Raw genomic sequence first — 25,458 nt, 5'->3', positions numbered from 1 at the left:
AAGGATTCAGTCTGTGGTGGATATGTAACTAAGTACAATTATATAACAACTGTATTTAGGTATCATTTTGAGATACTACTTCATTTGGGTATTATGAGTTTATGCTGTTTTATTCCAACTCCACTGGCAAATATTGTACTTTCTACCTCACTACATTTAGTTACTTTGCAGATTCAGATTTTACATACAAACCATGGAGTATGATATGCAACATATTGTTAAAGACTGGACTACCCCAACAGTCAAGTAAATTAAATTCAATATTTTGCTCATGGTTTCACCATGAGGGATGGTTCCTTTGACCCTGAAAAACACCTCTCACCAGCGATAACCACATACAGATGACTGACTGATTAGACCTCTTTTTGGGACTCATGTACATGTACCGACTGTACTTAATTGACATCTCCCTGACTCTCCTGCTAGCCTTGTTGCAGGACAACCAACACCTTAATGATTAGTTACATTTTGTTTGGTGACCTCATGGATAGCTCCTCCAAACATCACTCCAAGGTCTAATCAGACCAAATAAGTGAAATCACCTGTGTGGGCGTGCACAGCCTTTACATTTTTATTCATGGGTGCCAAGCTGTTTAGACATTTTGGAGTAATAGTGTGTAGTATATTTGCTTATTATTCTACATTTTTATTTCCTTTTTAATTTATTAAAATAGTTACTATGCTCAAGCACTCACAGCAAGCCTCAAGCACACACACACATACATACACCACAGAACCACACCACACAAAACATGAGACTGGTGCCGTGACTTAACAGTTTAATGTAAATCCAAGACAAAGTGTGATTACATTTCTACACATATACAATATGCATATGTGAGCATACAAATTCTCATTAATAACTCGATTCACCTCGGAGACCGAAAAAATGATCAAAAGTAACAGTGAATAACAAGCTATAACATAGTTCACCACAACGCGAGCCCCTTCTCACCCTACAGTTAGTAAAGAGGACAATTAAAATAACTATATTCTTCTATTTGACGAAGCTGTTTGTCTGTTAAAATCCTCCTGTAAAATTTACAATGCTATCATTAGTTTTTTCTCAAAGCCTAATATAAATTCACTCCATTTTTCTACAACGAAAATGATTAAGAGAAGCACACAACATCATAATGGTAACACAAGCGCTTAGTAGCAAGTACTCAACTTGTTAGGAGGTTTAATTAATCCTTCTTCTTATTGTCATTATTATATTTATTTAAACATTCTATAAAGCCAGTAAAATATCCATTCTCATAACATACTTAATAATATTAAGCTAAGGAACAGGGTATACATGGAACGCTACATCAACAGATTGATATAATGAGACATCACACCCCAATAAACAAAAGTAAATAAGAAAAGACGATTAACAGAGAAGTATACTAGGAAATACTGCCGCACACATTAGCTTTATCGACAAAGAATGAGATTTTACACCATTGCGAAACCATACAGCAATGGACACAAAAGGGGGTCAGGGTTTGATGCACTCTTAGGTCTTTAGAAAATGTTTGAGAATATACCAAAAGGGATTGTAGCTCTAACATGATGGTCTACCACCTCTAGATTCCATTCATTAACACCACAAAAATAACCTTCTTTGGCTAGAAATCGCTCTGAAAGTAAGATGGGAAAAGCTAAATTTTTCAGTTATGTAAAACTAGGCCAAAGATCTTACATTACAGCAAATTGGGCATTTAAGGTGGTATAGATTCATCCATATCCTTGCCTGGTTTTACACAAATTAGAATAAATGAACATAGTAGGGAAAAAATCGCATTTGAATCAGTTTTGGTTCTTAAAATTCATACACTGTAATCACCTGACACCCCCTCTATCAGTGATGGCATCAAACCTTGACCACCTCACCCTGAATTCCCCCAAGGAATAGCCAGCAAAAGGAGCAGACCTCCTCAACAAAGGTTGAAAAATAAAAACATACACTCTCATCCAAAAGGGCTTTAAGAATGCTTGTGTAGCTAGATTATGAATTTCCTGGTGACAGAGAGTCCTTCAGTTCATGATTAATCCACCCAACGCCTGTTGCTAACCCCTTTGTACTTTGGGAAGCAGCTGCAAAGTTGCCAAACACTTTACACCGTACGAGTATGTGGTTTGACGTTGTGGGTTATCTGTTTACTTCTTTCTGAGCTTCAAGTCACCTTGACGGAGTTTGCCTGAAGAAGACTAATTTAACACTATGCGCCATCATGCTCTCAGGAATGTTTCTCAGTGTTCCCAAAGCTCCAGGATGAGGAGTATCCATGATAACACCATGAGCAAAGTTTGAGTGTATTTTCTAGGAGAATGCCAGACTTCATAGAGAGTGATATACTGCCTTATTTAGTTTTCTCTAATTTAAATGTCACCTTAAAAACCTTTGGAGGTATACCTGGTTATTTGGAAGGCAGTACTCTAACAATTAAGTCGCTAGCTGGGAAGGCTATGCTCACCTTAACAACACAAAACATTTTTGCACTCTACTTAAGCACATTTTGGTAATTTGTAAGGTCACTCAATCTACATTAACGCTCACATTTCTGATTCCCCTTTCTTATAAAACACAAAACATTGGTTATGTGAAACAGAGTAAGAGACAAAGGTATCATACACATAAAGTCATTTTCCACAATGTTGCGCATTAAGGGTTTCTCTTAATTGGATGTTTCATTTGAGAAAATAGTGATTATTTGATATCCCCTAATCATGATTGTGGCAATTTTACATTATTTCTCTGATATGGGATTTTGCTGGAGATCAGATGTATAATTATTGCATCATGCATGGTGGCCACAACCAGTGTAGAAATTAAATGAATGGCCACCCACTGAGAAAGATCTAAAGCCATTTCAGATATCGCAGGTCACATATTACATTCATTTTGTGCAGGTGACCGTGGTTTTAAAGGTATAGTTTTGATTAATTAGTTTTTTTTTTGTTTTACAGGTCAATCTATTCCATGGCACGCTAATATAAAACAAACTCTTTTTTTTTGTTTTTACAAATTTCATACAACACCAATAAAGCTACAACATCAACAATGTAAAAAATAACTGGCTTACAAAACAATTTGGAGAGAGGTTAGATAATTACTGATCATACAATCTAGACATGGGCCAAGTGTGAGGAGTAGTGAATGTAAAACAGACTGCAGTTCTTCTTCTTCTTATAGTTGAATGTCCAGAGATTAAACAAATAAATGACTGCGCTGTATGCATTAAGTATGTTAAATCCTCCCGGTGTGCATTGTACTGTGTGCACACATGCATTTGCTTGGTGTAAAACAACATGTCCTTAAAAGCACTTGTAAAACATGATGAGATGAGGCCAAAAGTTATTGCCTGTCTGCTCTTGCAATGTTGTGGAGGATTGCTTGTTCTCTACAGTGCTGTGCTGTACATGATCAATCTGTTGAATTCTTTGGTGGGAGGAGTGAAAAAGTCCTTGTGTGACAATGCTATCCCCGTGTTGACAGCAGAGGGGGACAAGACAGCAGTGTAGCATGGGAATTCCCTCAAACAGTGGAATGTTTCAGTAGTCTGTCTCATAACAGAAGAGCCAAAAGATTTTAGTGGAAAATTATCTCCCTTATGCGCATGTGCTTAGGCCCCAATGACCTAGAGGAAATTAAGTAGATACAATCAAATAAAAAGACAACAACAGAACGGAGAAGAATGATGTAACCAGCAACATACTATGTAATCACATCTTTAACTGCCCACACCCTAGGTTTGCATGCTGGAGCTGACGCAGAGTGGAGAGTTTTGGGGAAACAAGTACCAGGATGACAACCCACTCTGGGTTTTTTGTTGTTGGATTTCAAACCTGGATGTGGTACCCTCAAGCTATAGCATCTATCTATAAGGGCCCCACTGGATTATCATCAACTCAACACTTACTATCATCAGCAGTGTTGCAATACTTTACACAGGTGCACCCACCTCCACAAAATACTAAATATTACTGTACATCAACCCCCAGGTTACAAAATAGAAATGAGCCTGACATTTAATAAAAACACACGCACTCTGATAAAACATCCACAAGAATTATTGCAACAATCTCTAAAAATAAACACAACATGTACTACAGCCATGTCAAAAAGTTCAAGATAATGTTAAGTTAAAAAAAAAAAAATCACTTCAAATGCAAGTACTATGGCATATCATGAAGGAGAGGTGAAGGCTTTCACTAACCCGACAGCGGACCTGATGTGCCCACATTCAAGAGGACAAATGAACAGAGGAGAAATTTTGTATCATTGGCTACAAGGAAAAAAACAATGTCTAATCAAGCAGCAAACACACAAAGTGACAGCCCTATTGGTTCTCTATAAGTGTTCAGGTATCCCGTTTGGCTGGCATGGCAATGTCTGTGGTGTACCTGGTTCGAAGACAAATGGACAGTGGCAACAAATGGTCCACAAAGTGCCCTTCCAGGTGTATGCTGTGGCATTTCCCTTCTGTTCTGTTCTCGCAGCTCTGAGACGCGTCCTCAAACCTCGAGCGCAACAAATAACTTCCAATTATCTTTGCTAGAGAAACAACCAACGACAGCAACAATTGACAACAACAAAAGGATCCACGTCAGAATTCTAAGTGTGCATTCAGGTAAGGTAGTGCCTCTGCGGCTCCTACCGACCACCAGGCCTCAGTGTTACTATCAACCTGCTCAGTGCCAACTTGCTACCATTTTAGTCCCATTTAAGATAGAGTGTTTCGCCCTGCCCTCCACAGTCCCTACCTAAATTGACCCTATGCTTTCAACCAGCCCCCTTACTCGTGCCTACACAGTATCTCTCTCAAACAACCCTCAATACCTATATCTTCGCTGCAGCCCGGCTATCTCTAGCCTCACAGCATCACCCTTACTGCAACAATCACTTTCTGTCAGGCCCTTCTCTCGGACTAGCTTTTAACCTTAAAAAAACGACCTCTACTGTGTCTCAAACATTGTACTGTAACTCATTCCCTGTACATGAAATATGAGCTAATATCTCTGCTCTGTAATCACGATGCATGAATTCCCTTGTGTGATTAAAAAAACGACAAATATAATTCAAACTAAAGCCACATTTTAGGTGTCACTGTGATAGAGGTTTACAGCTACAGCTATTCTGTACATTCTCATATTTACATTAATATCCAGAGCAAATGTAACAAGAATTTATCTATGACTTTGGTAAGTACCCCAGGCAAGTTATGTCATGCACACATAATAAAATAGCTCAGCGTGATATCAACTCTGACATTAATCTTCATCATCTATAGTATGCTGTCATTAAGGACAAGAAACAGCTAGGGTTGAGCCTACACCTGGAAGAGAGCTACAACTGCCCCGACTAGGATGTCAAACCAGGGAAACATGTCTCTCTAAGTATAGCTATAGTCTCTTGCGGCTTTCAGGATCCAAGCCAAGTAAACTGTGTCGTTATATCTGTAAGGCACTACGAGGGAACAATGGTCAAAACCTAAAGACTGAAGAGAGTTATGAGGAGGTGGACTACGAACGCATGGCTGACAGTAGCACACACAGACAATCACGTTGTACATGCCTATGTTATTATAACCATTTGTGCAATCACATTGAAAAAAGAGGAACAAAGAAATCTATTGGTATCAGGGGAGAAAAGAAGTTTTCTTCTTAAAACAAACAGGTGCAGACTGCTACATTCTAAGAACGGGGGCCCAGCTAAGACACCTAACTAAAACTAAAGTATCGTCATAAAGTTGAAACATAAAGGAAAAATACCTATAAATACACTAAAAAGTTTGTTGTCTTCTGTTGGTTATATTTCCAGAAGCCTCCTCGGCTGGAGAAGGTGGAGTGGGGGGGTGGGGGGGGTGGGGGGCTCTCTTTTCTCCCCACACCATGAATGATTTGGAAATATTAAGACAGTTCAAGGCCATCAGTATTTTTTTCTTTGAAGAGCAGCAGGTTTCCGTATTTCACCTTCTCCCAAATCTCTTGGGATTCCAAACTTCCAGTCAGTAACCCCTGTTCAACAGTCACTTCCCAAATTTAAGAGGGGAAAATAAAAGAAAACAAACCAGAAAACCTCCACTGTCCCAAAAGGCCTGTTTCAAACTTCCCTGTAAAACTAATGAGACATTTCTTTCCTCATAAAGTAAAGCGAAGAACAGACAAATAAAAGCAAAAACTGGCCCTTTCAGGGAAAAAAAAAATCAGGAAAGATAACATCTTGAACAATACCCCTCTGAAATTCAACCCCATCTTTCCCTTCTAGAGAGGCTGTCAATCTTTTTTTCTTTTCCTCTCTGTCATCTTCAAGTTATACGTGACAGTTTCATGAGGATTGCATGTTCCCCTGTCTCTGTTTATGTCTGAGGTCGAGGAGAGGATGTTTAGGATGTCGACGGGTCTCAGGGCGGGTGGGTTCAGGGGAAGCAGCAACGCTGGGTCAGGCTCTCCAGTGTCAGTCAGTGTCTTCTCTAGAGGTAAGGATACTGGTTGACCTTGGTGGGGCTCAGCGGGTATCCAGTGTAGACAGTGGAGGCGGGCGAGGCGCTGATGTAGGCTTGGTGGGCAAACTGGGCCTGGTACTGGCTGTGGTGCAAGGTGGGTGAGGGCAGCACACGGTGGCCCATGCTGACTGGGACCTGGTGGACGATGCTTGGTGGGTAGCTTCCGTGCTGGACTGCGTGGCGCGCCGAGCCCTGTGACGCCACCAGGTGGGCCACAGTGCCAGTGGAGCCCAGAGCAGCAGGGGTTGTGTAGGTGTAGAGGTGGGGCTGGCTGGGCAGATGGGTGGCAGCCAGGTGCGGGTGCACATTGCCTGTGTGAGAGGGGCTATTGTGATGGAAAGAGTACGGGGCCTGAGTGGCAATGGTGGGGGTGATGTAGGCCTGCTGGCGCCGATGACCTCCACTTCGCTCAGCTACCATGTGCTGCTGTGCCTGGAAGAGGAGATGTCAGAAAGGCTGTATGTTAGTTTTATTGCTCCTGAACTGTTTTTTCCCCTAGAAGATATTTAAAACTGTTCTTTGAAAACCTTGTAGCTTCAAATATGATTTGTTAAGTGTATGAAACCCTTTCAAAATCCATTGTATAATGTCACAAATGCATTATCAACCTTAACAGAATATCTTATTTGCTTTCTAGCAAAGAGTTAAATGAGAAGATCGATACCACACTTATGTCCACACAGTAAATATGAAGCTACTGCCTGCAGCTTGTTAGCTTAGCTTAACACACAGACTCTCAACACAGGAAACAGCTAGCCTGGCTCTGTCCAAGGGTAACTAACCAATCTACCAGCATCTTTGAAGCTCATGTCTTTTTTTACACCTTGCTTTTTGTACAGATTAAACACACAAGATGTAACATGTTAATTACTGAGATTTAAAGGTGCTGTTAGGCAGATTTTGTTACCTTTGGACAGAGCCAGGCTAGAGGTTTTTCCCAGTTTTCAGTCTTTGTGCTAATCTGGGCTAACTGGCTACTAGCCATAACTTCATATTTACCGTACAGATATGAGCATGGTATCAATCTAACTCTCAGTGTGAGAACGCAAAAAAGTGTATTTCCCAAAATGTCATACTATTTCTCTACAACATGGTCCTAAAATTTTGAGATCTGATCTCTCACTATACCTGGCTGAGATTGAGAGGCTGCTGCTGGAGGGGGTGTGGCCCTGAGCGCTGCTGTCTGTAGGACCCCCCTCCAGTCATACCCCCTGGTATGTGATTATTGCCAGACACCACTCCATTGGAGGATTTGAACTTGTAAGCCGAATTTTGATGGTTCATTGCATCTGCACAGGGGAAGATACACGTTTGGTTAATTGGGAAGCAGCAATAATAACTAACAACATAATAATAGGTTTTCTATCTGTCACAGTTCTTTACCTGACATCAGGCGCTCACACTCGTTCGGGACCTCACTGTTCTGGGTTTTGAGAGGGGGAATGATGATGGTGCGGGGGTTCCCATTGTTGTAGTTGTCCAGGACGGTGGTCTTTGTGTCATAGCTGTTGTTGTTGGGGGGTCTGGACTCCACAGTGTAGGGGCTGTTATGGCTGGAACAGTCAGAGTCAGGTGAATCATGGACTGTCACGCAACTGATGACATTCTTCCGCTGTTTTGAAGATGAACTGGAGGGAACAGAATAAATATATACATATTTATATCACTACTGTATGTTCTAATGTTTTATTGCTGTATTTTTACTGTGTAATTTCTGTTATATTGTTGTACTGTTAATCTGCGAAGCACCTTGGTCAACCTTGGTTGTTTAAAGTGTGCTATATAAATACAAAAATTGATATTGATTGATTCATATTGAACAGAAGGGGACCAGAGAGGAAAATTACTTAGAAATCAATGCCAGTGACTAAGGTAAACTCAAGGCCATCAGTTTTATAATATTACATGTGTTCGCTTATTGGCAAAATGTTTTCACTGTATTTATCAGATTGTACATCCTCTCTTAAATTGCATACTGTATGGTGCAGCCAAATATAGACCCCTGAACCTAACTCCATTACTCCTACGTCTTGAATTTTTTGTTGTCAGATGACTGTTTGGTTATAAAATTGATTTTATCAATGGCCGCAAAATACCACTGCCACAGAAATTACCACTGGCCTTGCGTGGCATGGTTAACATTTTATGACTTTTATAGTCATCTGATATCAGAAACACAAAGACATGTCATTGAAAATGCCTTACAGCACACATAACTTATAACCAAAATAAAATAGCAGAAAGTTGGCTTCTTAAGTTTGCTGGCAATGATGAAAACATAGCTCTATCCTGCTAAGTCAAAGCAGATGCAAGCCATGTTTTGAAAGAGGTCTCGGTTTTCTCTGTCTTGGCCAATCTGTACAGCCCATCGTGATGTGTTTGTTGTGAAAATCCATTTTGCAATGACAAGCCTGCAAATCTTTTACCCCAGTAGCACAGGTAACCCAATGAGACACAAATGTCTTAGCCTCTATCAACTGGTAGAAATAGAACAACATTAGCCCCTTAACACTGACCTGTTGTTTTGTTTGTGGTCATCTTCCTCATCTGTGTCACTGCTGATGGTGATGATGCTGACTGCAGGGCTGGGCGTGTCTGGGATGATGATGGTCTGTCTGGGGACGTGGTGCTGGTCCTGATGGTCACGAGTGGTGCTGGAAGCCTGCTCTGCTTCGCTGGCCCCCCACCCGCTGCCCCCACAGCCCTGCGGGGGGTGGCAGTTGGAGGCCGAGCCGTTCTGTAGCACAGCACAGCGTGGGGGCGTGTTCTCTTTCACCCGCTTAGAGCGCTGCGGAGACAGCACCGCCTGAGAGGACGACACCTCGTATGCTGACATGTTCCTTATAGAAAGACAGAGAAAAGGGTAAGTGCCACATAAAGGGCAAAATACACTACTGCTGATCAAAGACCTCCACATCAAAAGCTATGAGATATCATAGTACCTGGCAGACATCTGGTGCTGTTTGTTCTTTTTGGAAGAGGAGTTGTTATTGGTTGAGGGCTGCCTCATAACGTGTGCCACTCCCACGTTGAGTGTCTGGTTTGATGGAAGCGTGACATGGCCAGCCAACAAGGCTGGCTGCTGCATGATGGGATTATAATGGCTGCCATGAGCATGGGAGTTCCTGTAATATAACAGGTCTATGTTACCACAACAATAAGAAACCTGCAAGTGAAGTAGCAAAGCATGACAAATACATTCATATGTCAGGATGTTAAAAACTCAACATTGGTGAGGAAAAAGAAAGACAGGGCCGGTATTTCCTACAGATGCCAGCGGGTGGCAGCAGCAAACTTTTCTAAAGAGTAGAGAAGGAGGAGAGGGAACAAGTGAGGGAAAGAGCAAAGAGGGAGGGCAGAGGAGCTGACACCAGCAGCTGTGGAGCGATAGCTCTGCAGAGGAAGTGCGACACTTTCCCAATCGTCTCTCTGAGGACAACAGAGCTGCCACTGGACAGGAAGGGAGCGAGAGACGGTGGAGGTGGGGGGGTGGGGGGATGTCTGGTCACACATGGACACCTCCTACTGAATTTGACCATACATGGCCCTAGCAGCCCTTGACATACACATTAGACACACATATTATATACCTGCATCCTCCTTATCTCCTTGCAAATTACCTATTCCTATCTATCCATCCATTTACTGAGTCATCGCAGTGACGGGTTATACTTGATATAATGTCTCTTCATGTATGTATATCCCATCTCCCTGAGGTAAATCTGCTCTTATAAAAGCACCAGTGTTCACGTGGGGACTGTGATTCATTTGAGATAAAGGACAAGCTGTCACGGAGGTTCAGGCTCCTCGGTCAATCAGTCTTACGCCATACCACCTTCCTATAGCACATAAAAGCCATTAAAGCAATGCTGGCCTTTGAAATCAATTTATGTGACCTTAACTGCAGACCTGCCTCTGATGTTATGTGTATGAACTTGATTTGGCAAAATGCATTAAAACGACATCAGATTTAGTTATCCAGCTAAATACTTCTGTGAAGAAAGGTTGATTTGAAAACTGTAGGCCACAATATTCAGACATCAATTAATGCTTTCCGATATCCGTGAAGGTTAAGACTGGTTGGGAGCAGTTAAAAGTAAGAAAGCTGTGTTGTTCACCTCCAGTTGGCGAGAGGCTGTGTGCTGCTCATGGAGTCGGGGATGACAGTGGCATGCTGGACTGAGGTGTGGGTGAGCTGCTGCCAGGCTGGAGGCAGCAGAATCTGCTGGGTGCCACTGGGCCAGGCCTGCTGAAGTAGGAGAATGCAGTGGGGTGGGGGATAAAAAAATCATAATGAGGGGATAAAAAAGGACAGAAAGAGAAGATCCGATACAGAGAATCAGTCAGCTGCAATGTAACAAAACATCCAAACTAGTTTACCAATGTTGTTTTATGAAGGCTGTCATAGGACTGCAAAGTTACTCACGATTGTTTGTTTTTTTGCATCTTTTAATTTAAACATTATAAATGAACAAAGGGAACTCGTTAAATTTAGCTGATAAGTTGTTGTTGCTGTTTGTTGCTGTTTTAAAAAAAACAAAAACCTAGTTTAAACTAGCTACTGGGCATGCAAAATGAACTCCGCCAGCTTCAAGGAGCCATCCATTGACAAAAGAGATAAGAACAGGGCGTAATAAAGATGTACAGCAGCTTCTTTCTTTGTCTGCGTGTATATTGAGTGAGTGCATGTGTGCGTTAGTGTGAATATGTCTTTGACTTGAGACAAATCAACCTATGTTCTAATTAAATTCATAGGCCTATTCAAGCTGCTGCGAAAGAGGCTACTTTGTATTTCTGATGTAGAACAGGAGGAGTATCAGGCATAATATGCCCCAAGATGTGCCAAGATGAGTGTGCTTGCACGCATGCCCGAGCGTGTTTGTGTGTTACTGTGTGTGTAACCCTAATAGTTTAATGCAGCTCTATTGATTAGCACTTTAATGTCAGGGCTAATGAATTGTTCCTTTAATACCATTTGCACATCTATTTACAACAGCATCAGTATGTGCAGCACAAACACATTTAAACAAAGGAAGAAGGAGAAAGACAGACAGAGATATGAAAGAGAGAGAGAGAGAGAGAGAGAGAGAGAGACCATTCAAAATGGAAAGCAGATAATCTGTGCATACGGTAACATTATTTTTATATCTTTAAATGTATCTTTATCTTAACCTTTATCTTTGTATTCACATCGTTGCTTCGCTCTGTCTGTTTCCATTATGTCCTGACACAAAGTAGCTGTTCTGTTCTGTAGTCTGGCTGCAGGCTTGTGGAAGTTTGAATTGTTTTTGTCAGAGGAAGGTTGCAAAGTCCAAACCAACCAGCCTGTGGTTGAAGTGTAGCAGGGGGCATGTGCAGGTCAGCAGAGCTGTCTTGTCTGTGCACTGATGACTGACAGCTCTAATGGAACATTCTGGAGCTGGTGATGGTCTTTACATCTAAGACCACATCCAATGCCTTTTATCAACATGCCATTAAGAGATTCTATCCATCCATCTCCCGCTCCTCTGCCTCCTGCTTGTTCTATCTCCATTCCTGGCACTCGACATGTCTCTCTCACTAGGCGTCTGCGTTGTGTAACCAGCTTGTCTGCCCTGAAATGGTAACCCAGTTAAGAGGCCGTTTTCTTTCTTCTCAGAGCCTACCATCACTATCAGCAGCCCACCGCCTCCCACCTCGACCTACACTCCCCGGGTGAAAACCCTTTGTCACCTCGGGGCTTTGAAAGCCCTAGCTCTCACTCCCCAATTGTTTCCACATTTTCTGCATTCCTGCTTCAGATAAAAGTCCTGCTGGTTTCCCTGCCTCCCTGCTTGGAGCCTCCTTCACTCTGCCCCCTCTCTGCACACCCAGGGAGCTTGGGCCTAAACTTGCATGGGTTCGAGGTAGGCAAAGGGCGCATGGGCAACAGTGAGAAGTAGGAGGGTGAAGGCACAGGTGGGGAGAATGCAACCAAGAGGCAAACAACGACTCAGCCAAGCATGTGAGACCTCCCACAGTAAAGGAATAAACACACACACCACACACCAAGTTATTAGGTGTGCTGCTCGCTGGCCTATATAAACCATCTGCTTGTGATAACTATTGCCTGTCTTTGTTTAACATGTGTGCAGACAGAGGTGAATACCTACAGACCATGGCAGCAATGTGTGATCGACACCTTTTCCTTAAGACATGGACGTTTCATTTTATTTTGCCTCTGAAAGATCCATCATATCCATGGATCTGTTGATGTTGTGAATTCTCTGGTCAGGCAGAGCCTCATCCAAGCTTCCCCTGACCTCCCAGGATCCTCTGAGGCCTGTAATTTGGAGCGCCTGACTTGGAAGCAGCCCTGGAGCTAATCACCATTTGGTATCTGACAGATTAACCCACCGTAGAAACACAGGCACGTGCACACACATACACACACAGAGCTTTGCTGCCTGCCTACTGCATGATTAACTGGAGATAAGGGAGCACTTCAAACTCCCTGGATTCTCAGGGATATTTAAAGCCTTCATGGAAATTTCCATAGGGAAAGAGGTGGTGTGGTGATGGAAATGGTCTACAGTGTGTGTGTGTGTGTGTGTGTGTGTGTGTGTGTGTGTGCGCAGAGAGAGCGATGCACAGTCACTCTCTGTTACTTCCAACAACTGTACACTAGCAGCTAAATCTCCGGCTCCACTGTGCAGGCTCCAGTGAAGGCCTTCTCTGTGTGTGAAAGGCTCCTGCCTTTGTGTGCATCAGACCGTGGCAGCCTCAGCCTCCAGGAGAGCAGGGCAGCAGAGAGAGTGAGTAAGAGGAGAGAGAGAGAGAGAGAGAGAGAAGCAGAGAGCAATGCACAGGAGAGCTTGGCCTGAATGCGCTCAGGAAAAAAACAGCTGCCAGCAGGGGCACGGTCACGAACACTGAGTGATTTCCAGCCTCCATCGATAGATACTATTCTTAGTGAGGGCTTGAAAAAAGGGGATGCAAAGAGTTTTGTTTGAATGTGAGTAGCTCAGAGTCTGACAGGCAGTGGTATTTGTTATTACTTTATTTGTTTTTGCTAAAACTTTTTTAGTTCCCTATCTGTGTTTCTCAAATGTCTTCCTACCTGTGTAAGCAGGCCAGGTTGGATCTGAAGAGGCTGGGCACCAGGGGCCTGTGTCACTATGGGAACAGCATTCTCCATCCGCACAGAGTAACTGGTGTGCTTGGAGGGGGACGCTTGCAGCCCTGTGCGCAAACAATGCAAATGCACAGAGGATGTCAACAAGTACGGCAATAATCTCCATATCCATCACTTGGATACATGAACATCATGCCATCTGCAAAATTAATTGTGAGTGATCAGATAACATGTTATATGCATTCAACAGATGACAAAACCCTTCTGCTATGTTCATATTTAGCAAAACTACTTAGAAAAACAAAAACAGTAGTCATGACAATAGAATAAAAAGTCTTTATAATATGCATTTTTTATAACCCGCTCCACAAAAAGAACAAATAAACAAAGAGAATAATGCCTCAGAGCTCTTCTGCCCAGAGACAAAAGCGGGATGAGTAAGCCTTACACAAAGATATTACATTTCCTTTCAAATGATTAATTGCCTCATAAAGTTATCACTAAATCACCATTTGTATGGTACGATTGACACTGCCTGTGGGGTACAAGGCTAAAGCTACAAAACAAAACGACAAGAAGCTGGAAAAAAGGGGAAGAGAACTAAAACCGACTACTGTGCAATATGCATGGTACCATTTTTAAATTGTGTTTTATCCTCACATCATGGTCCGTTCTAGACTACGTGCCACTGGCTGAGATCTTATGTTTTGTACAGATGACCATAAATCCCACTCTATCCGTCCACTGTAATGCATACTGACTGGTCAGACCTCCTTACCTTGGAAGCCAGGTGGGCAGACGATGAGTGCCTGCTGGAAGGGGTCGGGCCGGGCAGTGCAGAGCTGAGGAGGCCCAGGCTGGAGTGGCATGCTCCTCTGGGCCACGGCTGCCATGGAGGCAGCGGAGGGCTGGTAGAGTGCAGATTGGTAGTTTAGTATGGAGACATCAGGACTTGCAAAGGAAAGGGTGGCATTGTTGGTTGAGGAGGGAGCCAGGTTGGTGGCCTAAAGGAATGATGGGATCAAAATAAAATCATGAGGGTGGAGGAACTGATGGGAAATGAAGGGCTCCAAGGAGGGAAGGTTGAACAGCAGGCATGGTAAAACAGAAAGATAACAATATACCAACAAAAAAGGTGCACACAGAAAGATGCAAAACAACCACCAGGTCAAGAAATGATGGATGGCAGGGCAAATTTCACAGATGAGAGCAGATGAAAGTATAAGGAAGGACGACTGATTTGGACGCGTCTTAAAATATGCGGACTGTTGATTTGATTAATTAGAGGGAGAGAAAGACTGTGAAGAGACATGCAATCAATGCTACAATTCTTAGAATAATCAACCATCAATGCCACCAGAGCATACAAGATTTTGGTCATTTTGTATTATTTGCAGGGTTTACTGGCAAAGAAAACATACAGTCCCCTCCAAAAGTATTGGAACAGTAAGGCAAATTCCTTTGTTTTTGTTGTTCACTGAAGACATTTGGGTTTAAGATCAAAAGATGAGTATGAGTCAAGAGTTCAGAATTTCAGCTCTCATTTCGTGGTATTCACATCTAGATTTGTTAAACTCAGGACATACCACCCTTTGTTTGAACCCACCCATATTTCAAGTGAGCAAAACTATTGGAACATGTGACTGACTGAGATGTTTCTTGTTGCCCAGGTGTTGCCTTTTAGGTTGATTGTCCAAACATTAAATAGCTCTGCATGACTAATTTAAGTTTTCATCCTTGGTTCAAACCTATAAAGACTGCATTTCCTGTTAAAGAGGATAAACCAACATGAAGACCAGAGAGCTGTCTATGGGAGAAAAGCTCATTGTCAAGCTGAGAAAAGAAGGAAAATCGACCAGGGCCATTGGACAAACATTGAGCATAGCAAGCACAACAATTTGGAAAGAAAGAAACTACCGGTGTACTGAGCAACAGACGTCGAACAGGTCGGCCAAGGAAAACAACAATAGTTGATGACAGAAATATCGTGAGAGCTGTGAAGAAAACCCACAAAGCATCAGTAAGTGACATCAGCAACAACCTCCACAGTGCAGGGGTGAAGGCATCACAATCCACTGTTGGAAGACGACTCAGAGAGCAGAAATATAGAGGCCACATCACAAGATGCAAACCACTCATCAGCAGGAAGAATCGGAGGGCCAGAAAGTACAGAGATGAGCCGCAAGTTCGGGAACACAATCGTATGGTCTGATGAGACCAAGATGAATCTCTACCAAAGTGATGGAAATGCCAAAGTGTGGAGAAAGAAAGGAACTGCTTATGATCCGAAGCATACAAGCTCATTTGTGAAGCATGGTGGAGTGAATGTCATGGCTTGGGCGTGCATGGCTGCTTCTGGAAAAGGATCATTAATATTTATTGATGATGTAACTGATGATGGTAGCAGCAGAATGAATTCAGAAGTGGACAGAAACATTTTGTCTGCCAATTTATGGAGAAATGCATTGAAAAGAATTGGGAGGAAGTTTATCATGCAGCAGGACAATGAGCCAAAGCGCTCTGCCAACAAAACAAAGGACTTCATCAGGGTGAAAAAGTAGAAGGTCCATCACCTGACCATAACCCAATAGAGCATACATTTCACCTCCTTAAGAGGAGACTGAAGGGAGAAACACCCCGAAACAAACAAGAACTGAAAGAAGCTGCGGAAAAGCCTGGAATAGCATCACAAATGAAGAGTGCAGCAGTTTGGTGATGTCGATGGGTCGCAGGCTTGAGGCAGTTACTGCAAGCAAGGGTTATGCCACCAAATATTAAATGTTATTTACTTTAAGATTATTTGTTCCATTACTTTTGCTCACCTAAGAATGCTGTGGTCTAATACAAACGGTGATATGTCCTAAGTTGTTTAACACATCTAGATGTGAATACCAGGAAATAAAAGCTGAAATTCTGAACTCTTGTCTCATACTCATGTTTTGATCTTAAACCCAAATGTCTTCAGAACAAAAACAAAGGAATTTGCCTTACAGTTCCAATACTTTTGGAGGGGACTGTACTTCTTCAGACTAGAATAATGCTGGGCAGTGTATTCTGTCTATAGTGACAATATGCTGATCATGAATTTAGTGATGCTTTATTTGTCTTAGTACACAATTTAGCAACAAAAAAGCCACACAGCAACATTAACATCTCCCTTATCATCACGGTTAAAACGATGAGTAAAAGACATAAGATCACATTAAGAAGTCTGTTTAAATGTAAATGTTACAGAATCAATTTGAGCCAATGTAATGAGCTGCAGCAAAACTTGACATTTCATGTCACAGCTTCACTATCTAGCTTCCAAATCCATATGCCTGACAGGTGTAATATTTCATGGCATTAAACAGTAATTCTGTTATTATAAAAAGCTTAGGTAACTCCAGCATGCCTTGACCATTAATAAGAAATGTGGAATACTAAGACAGCGTGGGAACATCGTAGATACAAACAAATTTTTAAGAGACACCGTTTGGCTCAGTTCATAAGTAGTATTTGCTCCACAAGACACTGTCTAATTTTAGCCCTTTCATTAAGCGTACGTAGGGGCGGAGGCAAACACAGAGACAGTGCTTTCATTTTTCATTTGCTCTCTTTAGCGTGTTCGATGAACACCAGGGGAGGGAACATAATCAATATGCCACTGTGGCATTCATCATATACAAGCATGGAAGCAGCAAAATACAAGCCAAAGATGAATTCCAGCCTTGCAAATGAATCGAGCTGAATAAATCACTAACTTAAGTCTGTCTATATGCCCTGAGAGCCCGGTGCAGAAAAGAAAAGCTGAGGGAATGTTAATCCATTTAAATCACAGCAAGATGGGGTTTTTGTCGCATGCTACACAGTGTGAGCTGGCTCGATATAGTTGGTGATAAAGAACTCTGTTTACTAAAGGGGGGGGGGGGGGGGGGGGGGTAGCAGGAGTTGTAACTAAGCACAATCTGGGAAACCTTGCAACCCGACGCTCGGTGATTCCGGAATAAGCCAAAAGTCAGCAGTTTCGATTCACAGACCGTACGGGAACGAAGCAGTAAAGCACCACAGGCTCAACCCAGGGAAATGGGAGGACAGACGAGAAGACAGAGGAGGACAGGAGTGAGAGGAGGGAAAAAGAGAGGAAGCCTGGTAAAGGGATTCTTAAGGCCTGAAAGCCCCAGAATGCAAGGCAAGCAGGAAGTGGTGCTTGTCATGTGTGTAATCAGCACTTTGTGACAATCCCACAGGACCTGGGGCACGGACAGAAATGCAGGCAGACAGATATACATGCACCAAGGCAGAAAGGCAGGCCAGTAAGCGTGGAAAAGTGCAGAGAGACAGGAAGAATGCTCAGGAAAAAACTAGAACAAAGAGACAAACAGCCGCTCACAGCCTGCTAAGCCGTTCAACTACTGATAATTGGGTGTTACAAATTTATTTGGTTAAGACAACATTTGACTGGGTATGTTAGCAAGATGCGTCTGTCATATTGTTATATTGGCTTGAGGGTTTAAGCTTGGCTGTATCCATTGTGATACATATACATTTACGTATACATATACATATACAATATAAAAAAGTACATATGCAGGTCATACATATTCTAAACTTTGACAGACATCCTTTAACTTTAGAGGACACAGTTTTATTTATTTGTTGTTTTATTTACTTCTGGCTGCATTTCTCATGTCATACCTTCAATCATAATGTTAATGGAACCTCCTGTGGAAATGCAGTAAACCATAGCTAAAATAATTGACATGCTTGCATCAGACAGCATAAATGTTCTCTATCAGTGGTTGCCTAACAGCCTACTGAGTGAGGGTGTTTATTTTTTTCAGGCTTACCTGGCTGTGCACAGTGTTCAGCTGGTTGTTGAAGGTCATGGTGAGGTTGGTGGAGGTGCTGGGGGCCACATGGGTAATAAAGGGTGTCTTGCTCTGGTTGACTGTGTCGTACATGTTGACACGACGCTTACAGATCTCCATGTTTTGGAAGCACGACTTCACGCTGCACAGACAGAGAGTGAGGGAGACAGAGCAGGAATGAGTATGAGTATGCATGTCATGACAGGGTCAGATGTTATCTCACTGTTCAAAATGATGATTATTTAAAGAACAACAGGGCCTGTTTAGCTCATACTGTGTGCTGTGGGGGAAATCGAGGAGATGTGACATAGTCACAAAGGGGTGGTTCAGTGTTTCGATAGGAGTGATCCGCTTGTCTGCGTCAATGGTCAGCATCTTGGTTAACAAGTCGATGAACTCCCTCCTATCAGCCTTCTCTGCGAGCATGTCGCTCCCCTCCAGATCTGATGTCATGTTCACCTGGAAGCACGACACAAACACACAAGCATCTTAACACTTCAAATACTTCTTCAGCGGCTAAGGTCTCAAGTGTTTCTGCAGACGACAGAGGTAAATCTCTCCCACAGCTTATTCCCACACAGAGGCATATTAATACTCACAAGGCCTCATCACTTAGGGTATCAATGTGTGTGTGTCACAGAGCCCAGTGATAACCTTGCACCTTAGTGACATTATAAACATTTGCACTGGTATTTATAGCACCACTTGAAATATCTTCTGGCGCCTTCAGTGAGATTTTTATCTATTCCTGAGATGTGAAAACAAACAAAAAACAACACGAACCCAATAAATATTGCCATTAGAAAGTTGTTAAAAAAAATCCTTCCACAAAGGACACCATTTTGTGAGCGCCTCTGAAAAAGCTGACACAAGACAACTTAACCTAAATATGTTCTGAGGCAATTCTGGGAAGCTTCCTTGGAATTTGTGTTGCTTCATCTCTATTAAACATTGTGGCTTAGGTTGTGAATAAATACTGGGCAAAGTAGATTTCTGCAGATTCTTGCTCTAATGAAAACCTACATAACTAGCAGGAACTAGTTTGTTAGGCAGGGGACTATTTCTGGGGACTGGGTTTACTTTTAGGGTTGTCATGTGGGGTGAGGAATGAAGGAGGTGGAACAAGGTCATGATATTGCTAGTCTGGATTTAAGGGAACAAGGAGATTGTCATGCAGTGCGAGGACAGAGACAGGGACAGTGGCAACAGACAGGCAGCCTTGTTTATTGTGACTGCCATGCAGAGGTAGCAGGCCTGTTTTTAATAAAGACGCAGCGCTTATCTGTAGGCCTGCTCCAGGGGCTATCAGATGTGCTGCCAGTCAACACCACAAATCTGATTCAATTCTCTTTCTCTATGCAGGTTATTCAGGCTCTGTAACCATTCCTCTCTGCTTGCCATCTCCGCTTGCTGTGATAAAGGAATAATCTGCAGAATGAGGTGAGAAATAATCACATCGTCCTCTGCTAGTGGAGGAGATGACTTTGGGAAATGTACACAGTTTGGTTGCACATGCATAGCAGGTGGGAGTTGGCTGAGGTGTGCTACAATAATCAGACTGGATATGAAGAATTTTCCTTTCATCCATAAAATTAAGATATGTGAATGTACTAGATAGAAAATATGTTTCCATGCTTCATTGTCTTTCAATAACAACAAAAGGCAACATGTGAAATTTTCTGATCTTGAATGAAAATCTAAAAACATAACAACAAGGGCCTTCAACTAATATGGTCAGCCTTGCGTGACTTGCATGTCAACGGCTGTTTATGGAGCCACATCTGTGCCATGAGGAGCACTGACGTGCCACTCTGGAGTAAGGGCAGGCATGGCAGATGTCGAGCAGTGAGACAGATCGAACAACGCCTCGGGAGATGTGGAGCTAGGCTTGTAGGAAGCAGGCCTGCCTTCTGCACAGCACTGCAACATGTGCAGATTTATCCATAAACTTTATTTCTCAGTGGGAAGAGTAGCTTGAGAAAGGAAAAAGTGTATTTGTAAGTGCATGTTATAAAAGAAAGATAAGGTGAAGACCATGCTGCCCTTCCTGCTATGCCTTCACTGCTATCAACAGAGATATTGAAGGATTGCAGATCAAAGTGAATCCATTTTTGAGCAGGCCTCGCTTCCATCTACATCAGGTCTCAAGCGGCGGCCTGCATTTGCTGTAAGTTGCTCTCTGATTTACTCAAATTAGATATACTTGTGACTAAAGCCTCCCCACATTTCTCATGACTTAAAGGAGGTTCATTATCTCTCCCTGGCACCCAGCCCCTCTGTCTTTCAGGGCCTTCAGCTATATCATCCATTATACACGCAGACACAGATGTCCACAATGCTGACTTGTTTATATGTTCGGGATAGTGAGATGGGGCGAAATAGGCAGTTTTCTCCCACATTAAGCTTGTGCAGCTCTGCTGTATCTCCGCTGTGTTTTTGTAGTAAGCTGAGTCTGGCTGCAACAGAGAGGAAGACGGGACACAGAGCTTGAAGCGTAGGAGACAGAGATGACCCAGGGGATATCATACCAGTGCAGGTTGGTTTCATTAAACTCTGTGCTGTAGTGTGTGTGCGTGTGTGCGAGCGCGCACGCGTGTGCGGCAACTGTAAATTCAACAAGCCCAGGCAGCGATACTATCTTGTCCCAGCCGACAACATGTTATTCCAGACAGGCCTGACAGCGGCCCTGGGCGCTACTGGACAACCGTAATTGTCTCCATCACTTTAGTTACAAAAGTGATGGTTACATGTGTTGTGTAGCCACATGGACAGTCTCCAGAGGCAGCTGCTGGTTGTGTACCAAGATAGCCATATTCCAAAACAAATAATTCACCTGCTTAACTCTTATCTCTTGGCTAGTCATTATCAGAGGCAGGATCGGGGTGCATGATGACAAGAGAGTGCTGTCAGAGATTTGAAGGGCCCTGGGAAAAACATTGCAATTTTCCATCACCATGTGACTGCCATATCTGCCAGCAAAACCAGTATTTGGCCAAGCGAGATTGAACAAAACAACACTCACTATCATCTCAGTGTCAGGCACGTCCTATCAAAATGTGATGGCTACATGTGAACTTTCCCACCACGGAGAGAAGAATTCACTCTGAGGCATAAAGGAAAGTGACAGTAGCTGTAGCCTTGTTCAGTGGCAGTGCTTGTCCATATATAACTCTGCTATATAAGTCACTTCCTGGGGTTATGTAAGATCTTCTAAACAAACAGATTCCCACAGGTGACATGCATGCAGGGCTGTAGCGGGAGAGGGGCTCACCAGCTGAGTCATGCAGACACAATATGATGCGGGTCCCACTGAGCTGGTCTGAAAAACTGGTGGGGACCTTAAGGAATGTGTTTGTGTGTGCATGTATGTCTGTGTTAGTAAGTGAGAAAGAGGGGGAGAGAGTGCAAAATTTTGCGCCCTTGCCCTCTACATGCAGTGTAGACATAGCCACAACACTCAGTCCAGCTTAAATAAGAAAGCAAGCTGTACATATAAAACACGTTAACCAGCCTCACCACATGTTCAGCTCAAATGTTTGTCTGTAACTTATTACATAGCGGTTTAGCAAAATGAAGAGCAGAGGCAGAGTTGAGGAGGGGTTTCAGTGAGCAGCTGCTTTCATTTCACTCTGTAAAATTATATATAGCAGCAGAGGTACATCACATCTGGAGATCAGGCCTTGGCAGGATAAATATTTTAAAGGATTTCAAATTTTTGATAGATAATTCTATCTATGTGATGGCCCAGGAGCTTGAGTAGACCCATTCGTGGGAAGGGAACAGTCTTTCATTGTGATACTGAAACAGCATACCTGCGCCATATCATCCAAGCAGTTGAAGATGTATTTGCGAGCCTCCTTGGACTTGATCCCTGTTTCACCCTCGTGGTCCTCTGGAGTCTGTGGGAGACAAGAAGCAGATGTTCCTCTCAAATCCCATCACACTTCCCCTCTGGAAACGCGCTATTTACATTTTGGCACATTACAGGCCTCTTGTTGTTGATGTGCAGCAGGACTCAGCTTGCCCTCTGAGCAACCCTGGGGTAGTACACAAACACTCATCTAACAGTCAGGGAAAATGGGGGAGACTGCATGTGGAGTCACACACTATATCACTGAGACAATGTACAGAATGGAAACTGCACTACACGCGCGCTGATCTGAAAATGCACAGACAAGTATTCACATGTGATCATTCTTTTTGAAAGGATGCAAATTTACACAAAATTAATCTGCGTTGACTATAGAAACCTCCTGACTGAACATGTGACATTTTTTAATTACAGTCAGCAAAGCAACACACTTGCTGTTACATGGAAACACATGGCAAGGCCAGATTAAAGCTGAGCAATCGCTCTACAGAGTGGGGGAAAAAAAGTGGTCAGGATGCCTTGATGTTTGATTTTCCACATACTGAAGACACTAGAAAATCATGAGGAGTTATAGCATCGGTGTCAAGTGCAAGCTAACAATCTGTGTCTGTGTCTTTCCCACAATGCTGCTGTCAGCTCTTATCTTCAGGAACTCAGAGCCCTCCTTGTTTAAACTGACAACAATGTATTTTTAAAAAGGCCTCATAAGTCCATGTCATATATCTTCATTTGAAGGCCAGTCATCATCATCAGTTGTTGTCAATGTGGCACGTTGGTTTCATAAGAAACAAATGCACTGGGGTCTGATGAATCCTAGACGCAGGCAGGAGCAGACATGGTAAAAATATACCCTGCAGCGATGGGTCAGTATTTGCGGTTTGATACAGTCAAGAAGCCATGGAGTAAATTCACTGTGTGTCAAAAAGTTTAACTTAAGTTAATGAGGGTAAGCAAGAAAAGAGAGGACCACCTTATTGAGTGGCCTACATGGAGGGACAGTGGGAGGGGTTTAGAGCAGACACCCTCTGAGCTGGATTCATCAGGCTGGGCTTCCATTTGCCAAATCCTCTCAAACAGATCCATTTTGCTCTCATTACCCTCTTAGTTTGTTTGCAGCCAGAAACGGGGCCATCAAAGCCTCACGCAGTGTAGCTAGAGTTGGAATACCATTACAGATATTGACGGCAAAAATATTATCGGTCCAAGAAGGACGTTCTTGATGATAACAGCTTGGAGTTTTTGTGAGCTTTTGTGCATGCATCTCTATCACTCCAGCTGTACCTTAAGTCTCCAGAGAGGATAGGTGGAGTCGGGGTCTCTGTTGAAGAACCTGGTGGTCTTTGTCCCCGCGCTCAACAGATACTCTGCAGGCAGACCCTGCGTCTGTGAGATGTACCGGATCTGCAAGACAGAAGATGAAAAATGCATTTGAGACTTTTCAGATCACATGCATGATTAAACCACACGTTGCATTTAATTGGGGAGCACAGTGAATCTTTCCCGAATCTTTAGGATGGATGTTCTTTTCAAAATCTAGGCTGACAATACTACTCCAGACATATCTGGCTGATATACTCATAGCACCCAAACATGACCTCAGCTTAAGAATCAAAGATTGATTTGAGACTTGTAAATGAGACACTTTGCTAAGTTTTGTGAAAAATCAGTCAAGCTTGTTCAGTGATGGAGCACAACTTGCTCAAGGTTTTCCCACTGAGCCTCATCTGACTGATAGAGAGAGGGGAACACGGCAATGTCTTGCTCTGGAGCACAGGGGCTGTGCTAATTGGACAAGTGGCTCTGTGGCATCTGTTCAGATAAACAGGAAGGCTGCACAAGAATCATCAGGGGCTGTCAGGGGGATTGGAGAAGCCCCCCCCCTCCCAAACACACTCACAAGCACACACTCAGAGTGAACACACACACACACACACACACACACACACACACACACAGTCCTCATGAATTCAGATTCATGGGTATGCTAGCACCCAAACACAGAAAATCATGAGTTGCTCAGAGGTCAGGAGACAATTTGAAGGTCCAAGCAACCATTATATGTTACCTGATCGTACTCTGAGGCTCCAGGGTAAAGGGGCCATCCCAGGAAGAGCTCAGCTATCACACAGCCCAGGGACCACATGTCTATGGCCTCACAGAACGGCAGGCCCAGGATTATCTCTGGAGCCCTGTGGGCAGAGAAAACACACGTATGGTTAAAATTAGACATTTTTCTCGTACACTAAATCTATGAGACCATACTGAGCAGAGCTGGTGCTATGACAGGATTCTGCTGTGACCGGAAAAGACACAGAAAAACGAGACTTATTCTAACTGTGACATAAGTATATTTTCAATATAGAGTCAAAGCTGCAAAACACACATATCAGAAGAGGAAATAATCTGCGGTGCATATGTAAGCGTGAGCTGGAAACGGCAACATTCCCAAAGCCAATGTGATTTAATTAGACAACATACATGCAGAAGAACACGTTTTTGCACACTTTTTCACAGTTCCACACCAAGACAGACACTTTTACAGACAGACACAATTAATCTTCGATGTTTGAAGGCTGTTATGATATCTTAACATCAATCACTCAATGTAGCCTTGAAAAAGGTTTGAAAGTTAGGGTGTTCCTTCCTTATTCACATAACTTGTTTAGGCAGTTTCCAAGGTGCCACCTCACAGATAACTGATTGATAACCATGCATGAGCACCATTCACTGAACACCTTCTCTGATCGTCAAGCATCAGGACTGTTTAGAGGTAGAAGGGCATGTTTAAAGAGTTTCACAGTCCACAGCCACAAGACAACGTGGAAGCAATTATGCCATAAAAAGAAGACTAATGTAAATATTCTGTAGAGCATGCAATGAGCTGGTAACGTCATTGCTGTATGACTGGACACTGTTTTTTGCCAGTCATACACACACACACACACACACGCACACACACACACACACACACACGCACACACACACACATGCAGTGATACGCAAAGAGACCATTTCAGTGGTAGAAGACATAAATATCTATGATATGATAAAAAGATGAAATATTGTTTCAGTTATTTGAGCAGCACTGCAGTCCCAAACCATTCCCAACTTTCATTCAACATGTTTTATATCCTGTCAGAAAGGCTAATA

The 25,458-nt window shown here is 42.9% G+C and overlaps 1 protein-coding gene across 3 annotated transcripts in view; it reads right to left on the bottom strand.

Annotated features, from left to right (window-relative positions):
- Positions 1-762: 762 nt before the first annotated feature.
- hipk2 (homeodomain interacting protein kinase 2) overlaps positions 763-25,458 on the bottom strand; it is a 71,752-nt gene continuing 47,056 nt past the window's right edge. Inside the window, exons 3-15 of one of the 3 annotated variants that reach the window (XM_038706786.1) lie at positions 24,374-24,497; positions 23,590-23,709; positions 22,250-22,336; positions 18,712-18,896; positions 18,417-18,579; positions 14,366-14,591; positions 13,573-13,694; positions 10,613-10,740; positions 9,437-9,619; positions 9,011-9,334; positions 7,878-8,122; positions 7,623-7,783; positions 763-6,926 (exon numbers count right to left, since the gene is read on the bottom strand). In XM_038706786.1, coding sequence (XP_038562714.1) covers positions 6,462-6,926; positions 7,623-7,783; positions 7,878-8,122; positions 9,011-9,334; positions 9,437-9,619; positions 10,613-10,740; positions 13,573-13,694; positions 14,366-14,591; positions 18,417-18,579; positions 18,712-18,896; positions 22,250-22,336; positions 23,590-23,709; positions 24,374-24,497 — 2,533 coding nt within the window. In that variant the 3' untranslated portion in view covers positions 763-6,461. Of the gene's footprint in view, positions 6,927-7,622; positions 7,784-7,877; positions 8,123-9,010; positions 9,335-9,436; positions 9,620-10,612; positions 10,744-13,572; positions 13,695-14,365; positions 14,592-18,416; positions 18,580-18,711; positions 18,897-22,249; positions 22,337-23,589; positions 23,710-24,373; positions 24,498-25,458 lie in introns of all 3 variants that reach the window. The other 2 variants (XM_038706787.1, XM_038706785.1) reach the window with 2 other exon arrangements.

The sequence above is a fragment of the Micropterus salmoides genome, unplaced genomic scaffold (assembly GCF_014851395.1).
Source record: "Micropterus salmoides isolate LMB-PRFRI ecotype aquatic unplaced genomic scaffold, ASM1485139v1 Ms_hic_scaffold_8, whole genome shotgun sequence".
Classification (NCBI taxonomy): Eukaryota; Metazoa; Chordata; class Actinopteri; order Centrarchiformes; family Centrarchidae; genus Micropterus; species Micropterus salmoides.
This window is presented reverse-complemented; position numbering and strand designations above follow the sequence as displayed.